The sequence below is a fragment of the Gopherus flavomarginatus genome, chromosome 21, assembly GCF_025201925.1.
Source record: "Gopherus flavomarginatus isolate rGopFla2 chromosome 21, rGopFla2.mat.asm, whole genome shotgun sequence".
In the NCBI taxonomy this organism is placed as follows: Eukaryota; Metazoa; Chordata; order Testudines; family Testudinidae; genus Gopherus; species Gopherus flavomarginatus.
The window spans coordinates 18,199,433-18,217,418 of NC_066637.1; the positions used below are offsets into that span (position 1 = coordinate 18,199,433).

At 49.3% G+C, this 17,986-nt stretch overlaps 1 protein-coding gene across 12 annotated transcripts in view; it reads right to left on the reverse strand.

Annotated features, from left to right (window-relative positions):
* The window catches only part of PLEKHM2 (pleckstrin homology and RUN domain containing M2), a 61,509-nt gene extending 46,364 nt beyond the window's left edge, over positions 1-15,145 (reverse strand). For 3 of the 12 annotated variants that reach the window (XM_050931181.1, XM_050931178.1, XM_050931174.1), the window contains exon 1: positions 14,945-15,140. In XM_050931181.1, the coding sequence (XP_050787138.1) occupies positions 14,945-15,004 (60 nt within the window). In that variant the 5' untranslated portion in view covers positions 15,005-15,140. Of the gene's footprint in view, positions 1-324; positions 591-4,213; positions 4,235-14,944 lie in introns of those variants that run through there. The other 9 variants (XM_050931180.1, XM_050931184.1, XM_050931175.1 and 6 more) reach the window with 8 other exon arrangements.
* Between the last annotated feature and the right edge of the window lie 2,841 nt (positions 15,146-17,986).

A 17,986-nucleotide genomic window follows, 5' to 3' on the forward strand; every position in this document is an offset into this window, starting at 1 on the left:
GTGGGGCGCCCGTACACAGCAGACATGCACACACAGTGATTCCTCCAAAGGGTGACTCAGGGCCTCTGAATCACACCATTTTAATTAGGGCCTGCTGGGCTGTTAGCACTGGGGATGCAACCCAAACTTCGCACACAAAAACTCCACACCAAACACATCCAGCAGGAGACCCACAAGAAAGAACTTCCGAGGTCAATAATGGGTAACTGCATGAAGTGGTCACAACCGCTGTGGATCAATGGACACAGAGCTGTGCAGCTGAATTACAGGCACATAGGTACATCAAGGGATGGGTGACACGCCCAACACCCAAGAAGAACACACCTGCTCAGCGTTAAACATTAGTGGAACCTGGATCTTGCAGAAACAAAGTGGAACATCCCCTCTTTCAAACAACCTGAGGACTGGGCCTGCATTCCTGAAGCCTCTTCCAGCAGGCAGCGTGGGGCAGACACCATCAGAGCTGCTGCTGCAGAGACGGTCACCAGATTATTACTTGCGTAGCGCTATGGATGTGCATGGCACTTTGCAGGGATGCCAGACTCCTTCTCCAAAGAGTTTCCAATCTAAGTTGAGAGGTGGGACCAACACTGGGAGGGTTTAAAAAGGAGGAAATAAAACAACGAGAAGTCACTTGGGAGGGACGGCACAGTCCACACGCCTATCATCAAAGGGATATGATGCTATCCTGCCACCCTTGGGGGCTGATTGCAAAGCCCACAACGGTTCCAGGCCACGTCAAGCTGGAGTGGGCATCCAGTGACTAAACTGGTGCCCTCCACATGGCAGAATAAAGTGCTACCACTGTGCAACAGATGGGAGACAGCATCTATTATACACACAAAAGCCATCGAACAGAGTTCTTAGTGAAGCACAGCCGAGGGGTTGGTGCTACACAAGGCACATGTGGCCACTAGTCCACGGGGCTTCCAGCCTAAATGAAGAGACAAGACAGGACAGGCCTGAGACACTAGGATTATTATAGGGTTTTATTTTTCAAACAGCTGGGCAGCTGCCTGGCTAGCTCAGGTGGGTCAATCCTAGTGAGCCTGGCAGAAACATGGGGTTTTGGGGCGGGGGGAGGCACCAGGGACAGTGGGTTAGAGGAGGGAGCTCCCAGAGTCGGAGACAACATGGAAAGTGGCCTGAAAACGGGAGTGGGAAAAGGATGTGAAGGAAGCTGTTTGGCTGCAGGCTTGAATGAATGAAGGCACCGGAGGGCAGTAAGAATGGAAACCAAAGGCACAGCCAGGGGTGGAATTGAACAGAACCTTGAAAGGGAGGATGGGAAGCTTGGATTTAATTCGGAAAGCATGGGGGAGCCAGCTGAGGGAAAGGATGTGGTAGGATCAAGGAAGTGGAGTGGGACAGGATTTTAGCTGAAATTCATGGTACCCAACCCATGGCAGTACAGACCAACCTCTGGAGGTCATCTCTAGTTTGGGATTGTGACCTAGTTAGTACCCAGCTCATGTCCACACTGACTGGGGGGGAGCCAAGCTAGTGACAACCCTTTAAAGGTAGTTTTGGCTAACACAGGTTGAAACATGGATGCTTTAATCAGATAATGAAATGGTTGGGCATGGCTCACCACCAGCTGAAAATTATCCAGAGACAGCCCGAGGTGGAAAATCATCATCATTATAAGCACCCATCCCTGGTTCTGTAACTGCACTAGCAAAATGATCACCAAGGTGTCTCCAAACACCGCCTGTATACCTGGTAAAAACATAAACAGAACAACCCTAATAACTCTGTGCCAGCCCTGTGTAACCACCCTTCAGCAATCCAGCCCCAACTACCTGCACTTACCAATACCACACCTATAACCTGTACACTTATCGCTTGCAGATCTTCAACAATGTGCTCCGTGCTGTACAAGACACACAGTATTGCTCACCCCTGCTTTAAAGAGCTCTGTGCATTTTATATGTCCTGTTGAGCTGTCTCCTGCAAATATCCTTATAAAGCGTAAGCGAACAATTTAAAACAAACCCCTCTCAGTCTAATTAGCCACTTGGCCAAAAGAAACTGTTTGGAGTGTGGTGATCAAATACTCCTTCACATGTGACTCTCCTGTGAAGTAATTTCCTGTCTGTGGCTGTAGCTGTGGGCTGAGCTGATAACTTAAATATAGACACTAGCAGTTGGACAAGGAGGAAGGCCAGGAAGCTTTGACAATGTGATAGCTTTTCCTTCAAAGATATTGTTCTATGGGCTTTCCACTTAGCCACCTCTCTCCTCCCCACACACACTCATCAGTTCAGTTCAGTTCATCATTCCCTGGGTTCATTCACACTGCAGATGCTGGAATTAACCCGGTAACTTCAGCTCTGATAGCACGATAAGCAATGCCGACACAGGAGACGGAGCAGGACGTCGCTCCGTTCAGACTGCTGGCTCAAATGAGCTCTGAGCCAAAGCTATCTATAGACAAAGTAAGTGGTGTCCACATCCAAAAGGCTTCCCTGCAATTACCAGCTGGATGTTCCTCAGCTTCACACGCGCTGGGACACATGATCTGAACAGGGTCAGATCGCTGTCATTGCGACACTTACGAACAAAAACAATGTCACCTGCTAGCCAGGCAAGGAGTCAGACAGAAACAAAAGTCCTCAAGGTTCCAAATAATGATATGGATATAAATTTAGATCCGTTTGGAAACAAAGGATAGTAGAAATGTTTGTCCAGTGGGGAATAGGGGACTTGTGTGAGTAAACTGGGGTGCAGAGGAGATGGGACGTACATAATCCAACTTCGGAGAAGAGGGGAGCTAATGTCACTGAAAATCATTTTTCATTTACCAGCCAAGAATCGAGCTGAGAGTTGTGCATTCCTTCTGCAATCACCAATGACAGATTCAGCACGACACCTAGAACAGGGCAGGATGGGACATTCCTTACACCGCTTTATAGTAACTTCACCAACTCTTGAAAAACAAATTGACTTTTGAACTCCAGTCTTGGTGGGTGGGAAGCGTTTCAATCCACTTTTTTACTAGTCTTCTACTGTAGAGCAAAAATTGAGTACAATGGAAGAGGCCCTCTTCCCACTACCCCCATTCCTTTGGCAAGATAACTTGTGGATAAAGCACTGCATTTCAGTTTACTCCATGCTGAGGACTGGTTTTGATAAGTCATTTCATTCTGAGGCCTTTGGAGGAAAATCTCCTCAAGAGAGATCATAGCCTAGAGCACCCTGGAGAAAGTTTAAAAGGCCTATGGGAAAACCAAATCTGCCATGTGGTGAGATCAGGAGTTGACATGCTGGATGTCCAGCTATAAAGATTTCTCCTCCTTTCCAACTTTTGGCCTTGGCTACAAGGTTAGCTTTGGTGCTGCCCCCACCTCAGAAGTCTGGAATGTAGATGTTACAGGCTGCAACAACACAGAACATGGACTTCAGGTATCAAAAGCTGGATGCAGCCCAGCCTTTGCTCAAATGGAGAAGTAAGAAGAAGTAGTGAGCACAGCCCACAATCTCAAGACCACAATGGCAAGTTTGAAGAACGTCTCTTCAGGACTGAAAGACATGGAAACTGTTGTAACGAGAAGTAACAAAAGCCTTTCTAAGGACTGATCAGCCGGAAGGTGGGCAGCGTACTGAGAATGGATAATACAGAAGCAGGCGAGGATCAATGGGTATTTTTTGCTTTCTTAATTTCTGAAATATTGGTACCAAAGTACTCCACAAAAGGCATGCCCTTGTCCTTAGCATCAATGCCATCTATTCCTGAGACAGACTGAGTGACATAGAAACCACTGGTGCTTACGAAGGAAGGTTTTCCACCTCTCCCAGGAGAAAACAGATGATGAATAAATACCAGGCCTTGGGACAGCTCCAGATGGCATTGCAGCCTTGGTCAAGCCTGATGTTTTTTAAGGAGTTAAAAAGTTCCAGAAACCCCCGTGAGATAAGTAATTACTATTCCCATTTCACACATGTATTAACTGAGGTTCAGAGAAGTTAAGCAATTTGTACAAGCTCTCCCAGAAAATGAATAGCAGAGCTTGGGACAGAAATTCTGACTCTCATCAGACTCTCTGCTCTAACTATTAGGTCACATTATCTCCCAGGAGTAAGAGACAGAAGCTTTGAAACTTTCCTGACCCAGGGAGATGGGGGGAAAAGAAGGGGAGGAGAACAAAAAACCTCACCGGAAGCAACAGAACCAAACTGGAATTTGGAAATTTCTTCCACACCTGGAACTGACCTTCATGACTCAACTGTGGTCTCCAGCTCTGACTGGCTGCTGAATGCTCAGCTCACCTGGCTTTGAAATTCTTGAGTACTGCTTCAGAGATATCCCCTGGCAAGACAAACACTCTGAAAAAGCAAAGTAAACATCTAGACAGGGCTACTCAATCCACACCTCTGGGCCATATCTTCTAACCACTGTGTTCTTGCAGGGCCATTGATTTGAAGTGCGGAACAATAAAGCCCCCTCCCTGCAGATGTGCCAGATTAGCAATCATTCTACTGCAACAAGATTGCAAAACAAGCGCTTATATCAGTGCAATGACTGGAAGTGGAGGCTGATCATGTAACTTTAATTGCACTGGGCTTCTTTCTGTCTCCATTTCCCACCACTCAGCCCCTTCCAGAGGGGCTCATAACATCTTCAGCCAAGCTAGCAGGATAGTGAGCCAGCAGCTTTCTCTGAACAGACAATACTCCAATCGTTAGCAAGAGCATGACCAGGGAATTGGGTTGGTGAGCCATTGGTAAGATGCACCATATCCACAAGTCTGCTCTTTCACCCAGCACCGTGACAGATGTATTGACCCCGTGCAGGGCTGTCACCTGCTAGACCACACTGGTATGGAGCCTTTGCAGTGGAAATGAAACCATGTATTTTTAAAGCCTGTAGTTTGCTATAAACAGAGTTTGAAAAGCTCAATCTAGCAATGTGACCAAAATGACAACTAACAGCTGGCCCAGGGGCTTGGCAGTGAGCAGGGCTGGATTAACTCTCCTGTGGGCACTGGGTATTTGATTTTGTGGGGCCCTTGTATACAAGTCTTTTTCCTGGGAGGGAGTTTGGTGCAGGAGAGGGCTGGGGCAGGGGACTGGGGGGGCAGGGGTGGGCGCAGGGTCTGGGAGGGAGTGCAGGAGAGGGATCCGATCTGAGGCTCGGGTTGAGGAGGGGGTGTGAGGTGCAGGCTCTGGCCAGGAGGTGCTTACCACAGGCAGCTTCTGGCCAGCGGCGCAGCAGCAGGGCTCAGCCAGGCTGCCTGCCATAACCCCACGCTGCTCCCAGAAGCGGCTGGCCCCGGGCCCTGGCGGGATGGGGACAGGGTTGTCTCCATGCGCTGCCCACACTCCAAGCGCCACCCCCATAGCTACGAGGGAAGTGCTGGAGGCAGGGCAGCGTACAGAGCCGCCACCCCACCCCACCTGCCAGGGGCCACAGAGATGTGCCAGCAGCCAGCTGTTTCCGGGAGCAGCGTGGGGCCATGGCAGGCAGGCAGCCTGCCTGAGCCCCGCTGCGCCGCAGGACTTTTAGAGGCTCAGAGTCGGAGATGGCTGCCTGTGATTTATTTTTGCAAAGACCCCCTTAAGCTGAGGCCCTGGGATGCAGCTCCTAAAGCCCCTGCCTTAATCCGCCCTGGCAGTGAGAACGCAGCAGAATACGGTTTAGGAGTGACTCTGGATTTCATGAGGGATGAAGTATGGGGTACAGAGCTCTTGTCTAGTGCCTCAGCATCAGTTTCCCAGTCATTGGCCAAGCCCAGCAATTGCAGCTCTGAGGGAGGGGGTTGAGGTAAAGAATGAAGAAGGTGAACCAGAGCAATGGTGGTAGGCACAGCCTGCCTTAGAATTTAAAAACATAAGAGCAGCCAGACTGGGTCAGATCAAAGGTCCATCTAGCCCAGTATCCTGTCTTTGGACAGTGACCGATGCCAGGTGCTCCAAGGGAATGAACAGAACAGGGAATCATCAAGTGATCCATCCCGTCGTCCACTCCCAGCTTCTGGCAAACAGAGCCTAGGGACAGTCAGAGCACAGGGTTGCTAATAGTCATTGATGTACCTATTCTCCAGGAACTTATCTAGTTCTTTTTTGAATCCTGTTATAGTTTTGGCCTTCACAACATCGCCTGGCAACAATTTCCACAGTTTGACTGGCGCTGTGTGAAGAAATAAGTCCTTTTGTTTGTTTTAAACCTGCTGCCTAGTAATTTCATTGGGTGACCCCTGGTTCGTGTGTTACATGAAGTAAATAACACTTCCTTATTCACTTTCTCCACAGCAGTCAAGATTTTATAGACCTCTATCATATCCCCCCTTAGTCGTCTCTTTTCCAAGCTGAAAAGTCCCAGTCTTATTTCTCCTTCCTCATACGGAAGCTGTTCCATAGCCCTAATCATTTTTGCTGCCCTTCTCTGAACCGTTTCCAATTCCCAGCTATCTTTTTTGAGATGAGGCGACCAGAACTGCCTGCAATATTCAAGATGTGGGCATGCCATGGATTTGTACAGAGGCATTATGATATTTTCTGTTTTATTATCTATCCCTTTCCTAATCATTCCTAATATTCCGTTCGCTTTTTTGCCTGCCACTGCACATTGAGTGGATGTTTTCAGAGAACTATCCACAATGACGACAAGTTCTTTCTTGAGAGGTAACAGCTAATTCAGACCCCACCATTTTATATGTATAGTTGGGATGATGTTTTCCAACGTGCGTTACTTTGTATTTACCAACATTGAATTTCATCTGTCATTTTGTTGCCCAGTCACCCAGTTTTGTGAGATCCCTTTGTAACTCTTTGCAGTCTTATGTTCATTAATAAGCTGTATAGTAAATGAAGTGAATTTCGAAGGACAGCAAAGCGACTCTGGCCAGCTACGCAGCAAAGAGACTAGAACGTGTTTCTTCAGCGAACAGCTCCCGTAGCAATGCCCTCGCTGTCGTTACTACTTATTCCAGGTCTGTTTTATTGGATCTCAGTTCTTGAGGTAGAGATTCAATTGACTAGGGAGATGGAGAATCTCATTTTGCTCCTGAAGATCAACCCAATTAGCCAATCAATCCTCTGATCTTCGGGGTTCCAACCAAACTCGCTTCTCCCAGCAAGAGTCATAGAGACGACTGTGAAATGAAAAAACGTGCAAAACTTGGAAGTCTCTTCACTTTTGCATAGGCAGGAGAGGTTGGGGTATCCAGGAGCAGGTGCACACTTCTGGTCACCTGATCGGACCCAACATTTCTCAGAACAAGCATGTGACAAAGCCATGATCCCAGCATTCTATTTCTCACCCCAGAACAGAGGTAACCAACACAACTTGCACTCTAATCAATAGTGCTATTGTCCAGAGATCTGCTCTCAGGCTTTCCCTGAATAGCTTATTACCACCTGAGAAACAATTTTCACTGATGACAAAACAGCCTGGAGAGAGACAGATGCATGTTCATGGTGGACCAGAACAGGAGCCTTGATTACAGGGTGCTGAACCCACAGAGGGCAGAAGTTGTACAGCTTGGAACAGAACACAAAGCCCCTACAATTTTAAGCATTCAGCAACAGGGTGGAATCTGAAGCTTACAACTTCTCTGTCTCATTATTCATATCCAGGCTCCATCTACTTAGGAGCTCTCCCGAGCCCCCCCCCCATGTCATTTTCTTCCATTAGAACTGTTCTGTTCCAGGGTGTCCTACACATGTGGATTTTCAAACCCAAGGGACTTTGTTTGGTTAGGTTTGCTAGTTCTGGCAGACGGATTCGACTCCAGGCACCAATTGTTTGCACTGGATCTATACAAACAGCCCTGTTGCAGCCAGACATGAACTGGAGATTGGTTTTAACTTGTGCTGGAGACACCTGTTTGCATGTACTAGACAGCAGCCTCTTAACTGGTCATCGCACATGTGGCTGGCATCTTAAATAAGGCCTGAAACACACCCTAGTCTTGACAGCCAGGTCTGAATAGCTGCCATTGGTACAGTTTATCAGATACAGATGATCAAGACTTAGGGGTGGCCCATGACTGCAATGGAGAGCATTCCCGATGTTACAGAGTGACAAGTTCTTGAGCACAACAGAGGCACAGGTTCCACAGGAGAGAAAACAAGCAAGGTTGGAAATCACTGCGAGAACAAGCTAACTGGTTTTCAGGAGTCTGTTACTGCTAAAACTAGAATAATGAAATCTGATCAACAGCAAGATGGCTAAACAACAAGCTTCTGCAAATCATGTAGGTACTAACGTATCTCTTTATAGAAAGAAGCAGCCTTTGATTTTTCATCAATCTGATCAGCACTGCAGGAATCTTTCACAGAATCCCAGCAGCTAGAGATGTTTTTTCTCTCTCAATTTCATTCCACTATTCCTAGTCACAGCAAGTAGTAATTCTTCTACCGTCTTGGTTGTCTGCTTCCTTCAAAGTTCACCTTGTTAGCCATCACTTAGTCAAACAATACAGATTAAGCACTTTTAATGTCGCCTCACAGGTCAGCCTCTACAGACCTCTTGATTATTTTTGTTGCTCTTCTCTGAATTCCCTCCCGTTTGTCTGAATCTGTCTGGTGATATGATATCCTGGACTGAAGCTAAAATGAATATGAAACAGCCAAGGAATGATAAGAGCTTGCTGTTCAAATGCTATTTCTTTATCCCAGACAACGAGTTTCCATCCTCCTGATTACTCTGAAGATTGCTGACCTGGCATCATGCGTAGGAGCCATGGTAGATCAGAAGCAGTGAGACCAAAGGATGTCAGTTACCGTTCACTGTATCAGATTCACAGCAATACAGTTACAATTTCACCTAACAAGTCATCCTCATCATGAGAAAAGGTTTGCACCAGCCGTCTGCAGAACTATGTAGGTTCAAAATACCATTGCTGCTTTCTCCACTAGCAGATGGGGACAGTACCGGCAGAGAGAGGATGTGATCCTATTTACATTCCCTTCAGCACAATTAGCAGCTGCTGTAACTAACATCAGGTGACTGGGCCAACATACAGCTGGTGCAGGATCAGGGGAACACAAAAATGCAGCTGAAGAACTGGGCTACAGTGCACATAGAATGGATGAAACATGGACAATAAGTAGGCAGCAGCTTGACATTAATAAAACCTCATACAGATGATGGACTCCAGGTGATTCTTTCAAAGGGCAGCAGAAGGTACAGGATACATTTTGAAGCTACACTTTCTCTAGAGTCACCTCCCCTTTTGTGAGGGGCCCACAAGAGAGAAAGGTCTTTTCATAAGTCAAGAGGTTTCAAGTGAAGCCTTCTGGACGTCATAACGAGGTGTAAATCACTCAATGGACTCTTGTCAGTAGAGGATTCTTGGTACAATACACAAAAATACTAGCTCCCAAGATCAACAGCATGAGCGGAAAGGACCAGAGCACTTTGCTACCCATAGATTATTACCGTAAGTCAACAAAATGTCTCAACTGAAGAGGTTATAAAAAGCCCCGGCCCTTTTTGAGCTGGCCTGTAGGCACGAATCACAAACTGGGCTGCCGAGGCTGCTCGGCATTTGCAGGGCTAGTAAAAGCTACAGCGAAGTGGCACCATAGTCAGTACAAAGGCAAACATATAGCAAATGCTGAGGATTCAAAGACTCGCAGACTTTAAGGTCAGGAGGGACACTCATGATCATCTAGTCCAGGGGTTTTCAAACTTCTTTTCTGGCAACCCAGCTGAAGAAAAGTGTTGATGCCTGCGACCCAATGGAGCTGTGGATGAGGGGTTTGGGGTGTGGCTGCAGCAGAGGGTTGGGGTGCGGGGGTGAGGGCTGCAGGGCCAGGGGTGAGGGGATCAGGGTGTGGGAGGGGGCTCTGGGCTAGGGCAGGGGTCAGGGCTGTGGGCTGGAGGTGCAGGCTTTGGGGTGGGGCCAGGGATGAGGCGTTTGGGGTACAGGAGGGGGACCTGGGTTTGGGGTGGGCTCAGGGCTGGGGTGCAGGAGGGCGTCAGGGCTGTGGGTGCAGGCTCTGGTATGGGGCTGGGGATTGGGGAGTGGGGTTGGGGCACAGGCTTATCTTGGGCAGCTCCCAGTCAGCGGCGCAGCGGGGTGCTAAGGCAGGCTTCCTGCCTGTCCTGGCATCGCGGACTGTGCTGTGCCCTGGAAGTGACCAGCAGCAGGTCTGGCTCCTAGGCCGAGGCACACAAGCAGCCCTGCGCAGCTCTCGCCCGCAGGCAGCGCCCCCCAGCTTCCATTAGCCGGCCCCATGGCCCCCCTGCCTAGGAGCTGGACCTGCTGCTGGCCGCTTCCAGGGCGCAGCGCAGTGTCACAACAGTTAGGGACTAGCCTGCCTTAGCCAGGCCCCACTGCCAACGGGACTTTTAATGGCCCGTCAACAGTGCTGACCAGAGCTGCCGCGACCCACTGCCTTCTATTCTGCAACCCAGAACTGGGTCGCGATCCGCATTCGAAAACCACTGATCTCGTCTGACCTCCTGCATGCTGCAGGCCACAGACCCGCCCCGCACAACTCCTGAGATAGCATTTGTCAAAATAAAGGTGATAACCATGTCAATTCTAGGCAGATTCCAGACAGTCATTAACCTCCACATGGTACGGTACATGTGGTCAGTTCAGTCAATCATGTCGTGTAACTGGGAGGAATCAGTCTGTGCTGGAACGGGCCCTGTAGACCAGAGAGCATAAGCCATGGAGGCTGGCACGCTGAGCCATCTCACCCCACTGTCTCCCTTCAAGGGTGGGTTCCAGTTCTCATCATATTACTCAGAGTACCCGGATTTGGGCTGCCACTGCAGGCAGCCTCCCAGTGAAGCCAGAAGCTGCAGCATCAGACTGCCAAGGAAGAAATCCGCTCTGAACAGCTGCCTTCACCACTTCTCTCCTGGGAAAGAACAGGCAATCCGAGCAGCTGCAGGATCCAGGCAAAGCTCATCCTCCAGGAGCAGAGAGAAGTTTTGGGGTAAGGGCAGAGGAAGGAGAGGGAGCAGCAGGTACCACGTCCACAGGATGGGGGTGGAGGGATAGATTCCAGCAGAGGAAGGAAGATCTACCACCATCTCCCCACTCCTCTCTTATGAAAAATGAGTCAGCTGATCTCTCCTCCTCCTCTCAGCCCCTTCAACACCAGGCCTGGGAGAAGGAGAACACCACACTGGAGCTGGTCCCAAAGCCTGGTGGCGGGGTGAAGAACCACCGAAGCTGCCCTTCTCCCTCCCCACTCACCCTTCTCCCAAGCCCCGGGGGTGAAAAGTCTCCACAGCTATAGGAGAAGCAGGACTGCTAGGGGGAAGGGTAGATGTGGGGCTTGGAGGGGGGTGCCGAGTTGATGTAGGTCTAGGGCAGATGTGTGGCAGAGATTTAACTGATGCAGGGCTGAGGGGCAGAGAATTGACAGAGGGCTGAAGGGGACAGAATTAAAAATGGGCAGTTTGGGAGCTTGGAGAGCAGCAGGAAGCCCCCTGCACCAGTCAGGCAGTGGTGTGATCTGATCTCAGGTGGGTCTTTCAGTGAGAGCTCCTGCACCACAGGCCAGACCCACGTTATGGATTGGCAAAAGTAGGCAACACTGCCATTGTCACACCACGCCTGGAGATGGATCAAAAACCACAATTTGGGGCCTTGCTCATGATTTCTTAACTTTTGAAAGTGGCAGCACTGGGAATCCACATCCTGGCACCAAGTTTGAGCCAGGCAGATAACAAATTCCTCCTCTGCAAATGGAGTCTGCAGCTACCAGGATGGCACAGAACTCTGATAATGGGACACATTTGGGTCACCGGTTTGAATGTGACCAAGGTCATCACTGATTGCATGTGGCTACCAGCTGATGGTTGTTCAGGAGCATATATGAAATCTAGGCATTTGTACTGCGTTCATTTGTTCCTGTACTGTGAGTACCCAGTGCCCCAGTACATACGATAACCATGGCAGAGTGGCAACTTCTACTCTTCTCTGTCACCTCTAGAAGTGCCCCACCTATCCCAGGGTTGAGGAACCCATTGAGGAAGCTTACGGTGTCACTGACTGCATGTGGCTGTGCAGAGATCTTCAGACCCCAGCAGTGATGGCCTTGTGGCTTTGGCAAATCCTATGTTCATTTTAAAAAAACAATAATCCATAAATTGCCACAATTAACATAATTCCTTTCTTGAAGCTGGAAGTAGGGTGCATATGCCTGCTTGGGCCTGCCAGGTGCTAGGGAGAGAAGCAGGAGCAGCTAAAGAGAAACACTGAAATCCATATCACTAAGATGTCCAAATAATCTCCAGAAAAACTCCTTTGAATGAACTGGTATCTAATAGGGAAGACAGAGCTGACAAACTACAGACAGTAAATCAACCCATCACTCACAATTCCCCCAGATACCTGATTTGAAACAGTAGACAATCCTATACTCCCAAAGGCAATGCCCGTTGTACACCGCCAATTAAGGAGAAAGGTCATACACAGCATTCTTGCTCCAGTTACAGCAAGTGGGGGCCTATTCTGCCAGTGCGGAGCCCTCTCAACAAGTCAGCGGGAGTCAAGGACACTTGGCACCCCTCAGGATGAAGCCGACAATTTACATTTCTTTAACTCTGAATCTCTGCCCATCCCTCTGTACGTTTGGGACTCGAGCCTGTGCCATTGCAGTCAACAGCAAAACTCTCCTGGCCTTTAATGATGCAGAACTGGCAGGCTAAATACACCAAGAATTGCCATGTTTAGTCATTCAAACAAGTATGGTATTGTGTCATTGTGGTATTTCCCCCCCTCATTTTACATACCTAAGATACAACTTCTCTTGGCAAATTAACATTCTTCCACTAGGATTTGAAAAAGATAGTTCAACAAGGCCCTTCTTGTGATCCACTGGTCTATGTTCTGTCACTTTTCTTAAATGAGCTGTAACTTTGTAAATTACTCTTTCCAATCAAGTTGACTCCCTTACATTTTTCACCTACTGATGATACTTTGGCACATGATCATTAATTACTTCATTGAGCGGGAGGGGAATAAAGAAGTATCCTTGCCTCCTTTCCAGGGCTTCACAAATCCACTTGCCAGTGGGATGCTCTCCCAGGTAAATTAATGGACCTCCAATACCAACTTCTGTACAATTCACTGGCTCCTTTCATTCTGAAAAAGCTTGATGGCCTGGTTCTGATCTCACACCAGAGAAACTCAAAAGTCCACTGAAGGCAAGCAAGTAACACTAGTATCAAATCTGAATCAAGCCCTGTCTTTCTAGCCCTTATGGTTGTGAAGATAACACACTGAATGTGATAACAGCTCACCTTAAGTGATCACTCTCGTTAGAGTGTGTATGGTAACACCCATTGTTTCACGTTCTCTGTATACATATATCTTCCTACTGTATTATCCACTACATGCATCCGATGAAGTGGGATGTAGCCCATGAAAGCTTAAGCTCAAATAAATTTCATAGAATGACAGGGTTGGAAGGGACCTCAGGAGGTATCTAGTCCAACCCCCTGCTCAAAGCAAGACCAATCCAGTCTCTAAGGTGCCACAAGTACTCCTGTTCTTTTTGCGGATACAGACTAACACGGCTGCTGCTCTGAAACCTGAATGTGCCCTGATGCAGAACATCCCAGTCAGCAGCACAGAATCTCCAGTGTCTCTGCCCTTGCCCCATGGTTTCCCAATGTGAAGCTGACAAAAATCTGGTCATGTTTCACCGTTGCTATTCAGAACCTGTAGGAAACAGTAAAACTAAGAAGTATCAGGTCAATTTCAAGTTATTGCTTAGTATCAGAGGGGTAGCCGTGTTAGTCTGGATCTGTAAAAGCAGCAAAGAATCCTGTGGCACCTTATAGACTAACAGACATTTTGGAGCATGAGCTTTCCTGGGCAAATACCCACTTCGTCAGTGAGTCGCCACTTCACGAAAGCTCATGCGCCAAAACGTCTGTTAGTCTATAAGGTGCCACAGGATTCTTTGCTGCTTTTACAAGTTATTGCTTAGGAAGTTTTGAGAAGCAGCAGAGTCAGGCACTGGAACTATTGGCCCTAGATTTCACTGGTGCTTTCCCTCACTCCTACTCATCATTTGTTTCAGCCTTTGCATGCTGGGTGTAGTCCTGGCTATTCTGTATAAATCGAACGGGTGGAAATATTAAAGTAAGCTTTCTGTATGACTAGAGGGCTCAGAGTGGTGTTGAAACCAGAGATCCAATACTCTCTTACTGATATTGAAACCCATGCTACACAGTATGACAATTCAGAATGATCAGCAGCCTTGCTCAGGAAAGACCAGGACGAGAAGAGCCGAGGGTGATGGAAGTCAGGCTTAAGGTGAATTTTCAGATCTCTGTCTGGGCCGTGCCAGGGTCTAGAAGGGTGCTACCCGAGTTCCAGCAGGCAGGGGATTAACTAGCTCTTCTGATCTCACACTAAGGTATATTATGGAGTAAAACAGGAAGGCTGGAGACTGAGGGCCCAAGTCAGACACCAACGAATTCAGGAAGAGTGATGCCTTGGAGGAAGTAGAGCTCCATATGCAGTGGCCAGAGGGCTGAGTTGTAGCCCAAGCTGGGACTTTTGCTATTTGACTGTGGTCGGGTTGTTATCACTTGTGCACGTCAAGGCTGAGTCTAAACCGGGGGTTGGTTTGGAAATTATTTCCACTGCGGCCAACCCCACTGCAGCTCCGCGGGCTGGAGTCCCAGGGCACTTGTGTGCGTTTAACCCCCGCTCAGCGCCGGACAAGGCGGTGTTACAAACCCCGCTGAGCGGGGAGTCCTGCCTACACCAGCGTCCCCACTGCTGGCACCAGCCATGAAGCTGCCCACTTGGGACTTGCCCAGCCCAGCCTCCCGTAAACAACAGCCAGAGGCGGAGGGCAATGGCTTGGAAAGAGCTGGGGGCTGGGGGGCCGGCGATGGGGGCGAAGCTGACCCCACCGGACTGTGCTGCAGCCGGTACCGGGAGGGGGCCGGGCCAGGCAGGGCGGGGGCCAGCGGCCCGGGATGCTGCGGGACACGAGGCCCGGCCGCTCTCACCTTCTTGACGGACAGGGAGATGTTCTCCAGGATCCGGTCCTTCACCTCCCCGGGCTCCATGGCGCTGCCCCCGGCGGCCGCTCGCTTCCTCCCGCGCCGGCCCGGCGGCCTCAGCCGCTCGCCGCCCCCCCGGGGCTCCGTCCTGCCGGCTCGGGGGGCCCCTCAGCTGAGCCCCGGCGCGCCCATGGCAGGCCCGGCCCGGCCCCTCGGCCCGCTCCGCCGTGTGCGGGGAGCCCGGGCGGCGCAGGGGAGGCAGCGCAGCGCCGCGGCCGCCCTCGTGACGGGGCCGGAGCTGGAGGGCGGGGAGACGCGGCGGCAGAGGCGGGGGCAGGCGGCGGCCTCTCCCAGCCAGAGCCGGCCCGTGGCGGGGCGCGGGGAGCCTTGGCCCCCGGGCTCGGACCCCCGGGCCGAGCTCTCCGCGCACTGCGGGGGTTCTGGGCTGTGGCTCGGCCCATGCTCCCCCCCAGGGCACAGGGGGAGGACGGGGGCCCCGGCTCCTTGCACCCCTCGCTCAGGAAAACCCTCTGGGGTTACGGGGGACTTCAGCGGGGCCGGCTCCGGCTGCCCTTTGGTGAGCCAGGGAGGGGGACCCCGCGAGCTCCGGCAGGGCAGGGCCATCACCGAGTCTGGGACTTCTCGGGCTTCAGGAGGAGGCCAGACTGTGCGCCCCAGCCCCGTGGCATCCCGGGCTGCAGCCGGGACCACACGCTCCAGAGCCAGTGTCCCTGGCTTGGCAGAGGCCGTGCGCCCCAGCCCCGTGGCCTCCCTCGCTTGGCGGGGGCAGCCAGGTCTGCATGCCCCACTCCTGCGGCATCGCAGGCTGGGCGGGGGCCATGTGCCCCAGCCCCGCGTTGTCCTGGTCTTGCTGGACTCTGCATTTTTAGTAAAATAACGCACAAGTCACAGGCTCCGGGAATTTTTGTTTATTGCCCGTGACCTGTTCATGACTTTTACAGAAAATAACTGTGAAAAAAATTTAGCCTTAACTATAAGGCATATGTTCTAATCCTTTAATAATGAGTGTGGCTCTTCTCCAAAATCCACATCTTTCCCATTTATCAACAGCCTTCTTGACTTGTTGACACCAGAACTGGACACAATATTCCAGCAGTGGTTGCACCAGTGCCAAATTCAGAGGTAAAATAACTTCTCTACCTCTACTTCAGATTCCCTTGGTTATGTATCCAAGGATAGATAACCTTAGCCCTTTTGGGCACTGGGAAGCTCATGTTCAGCTGGTTATCTACCATGATCCCCAACTTTCAGAATCATGGCTTCCCCGCATCCCCCATCCTGTAAGTGTAGCCCACCTTGCGCCCTAGATGTACACATTTAGCTATATTAAAAGGCATAGGGTTTGCTTCTGTATTTGTGATCTGGGCTCTTCATTATTTACTATTCCCCCATTTTTGGGTCATCTACTAATGTTATTAGTGGTAATTTGTGTTTTCTTCCAGGTCATTGAATGTTAAATAGCGTAAAGCCAAGAATAGATCCTTGCTGGACCCTATGAGAAACCCACCTGCTCGCTCCTGATTCCCCATTTACAATTACATTGAGACCGTTTGAGTCGTTACCTTTCAAGCCATTTAATGTTAATTTTGTATCATTCTGGTTTTTTAAATTAAAATGTCATGCAGTACCAAGTCAAGTGCCTTACCAAATTTGTAATCTCATAAAAAATAACCCCAAGTTACTTTGACAGGCTCTGTTTTCCATAAATCCATGTTGATGGGGCATTAAGTACCCTCCTTTCATTCTTTATTAATTTAGTCTCATATCAGCTGCTGCATTATCTTAAGCAGGAGCCATGTCAGACTGATAGGCCTAGATGGGTCATCCTGTTTATCATTTCTAAGTATGGGCACAACATTTGCTTTCATCCAGTCTTCTGGAACTTCCCCTGTGTTCAAAGGTTTACTTAAAATCAACACTAATGGTTCAGTGAGCACCTCAGCCAGCTCTTTTAAAACTCTTAGATGCAAGTTATCTGGACCTGCAGATTTAAAAGTGTTTAACTTTAGTGGCTGCTGTTTAACAACCTCCTGAAATACTAGTGGAATGGAAAGAGTGTTGTTATCATTATATGACTACATAATCCATTTTCCACCCCCAAAATATAGAACATTACTATTTATTGGACACCTCTGCCTTTTCTGCATTGTTATTGATAAATCTACCATTTCCATCTGGTAATGGACACACACCACTGCCAGCATTCTTTTTTGTTTCTAATATACTTTAAAAACGCCTTCTTATTGTCTTTAACTCTGCCAACCATAGAGTTCTCGTTGTGTTCCTTTGCTTCCCTTATCAATTTTCTACAATTTCTAGCTTCTGAAATATATTTATTACTTTCAACTTTCCCTTTATTCCATTTGTTGTTTTTATTCACCCACACAATTTCACTTCCCCTCTAAACCAATAAGGCCTTCTTCCACAATTGTGGCTTTTGAGTCATTTAGTAAAATGTGAATGATAATTGGGAATTCTTTTTAAGAACAGTTTTGAGTACTTTCTTCCTCCCAGCTGACTTGGAGGATATCTGTTTTTCAGCTTTGTGAAATTGGCCCTTTTAAAGCACAAAGTATACTATGACAAAGCTCTGTCCTTGTCTCCGTGGGTCGTGTGTTTCCTGGCCGATTTCTCTAGCCTCAGAGGCTCACTGTGACCTTTCACGTAGCCCTACTCTCTCTAGAGGCAAGGATCACAGCCTACTGAGCCATTTTAATCATAAGCCAGTGAGGGAGGTGAGGAGAAGCTATCCTTCCTTGCACAGTCTCTGTTGTCTCCCAGTCTCAGTGATTAATCAGGGGGGAAGCCCAGGCCCGCTCTCTATGCCAGGCTCCAGCCCAGGGACCCTAATAGTATCAGCTATGGTAGCTGACCTTTTAGAAACAGGACACGTACAAGTCCCTGGCTACTTCCCCACAGCAGTCCTCACTTCCCCCTTACCTCAGGGCCTCCTTCCTTGTGCCTGATATGGTGTGTACTGCTCAGTCTCTCCAACAGCACATCTTCCTCCCACAGCTCCTGACATGC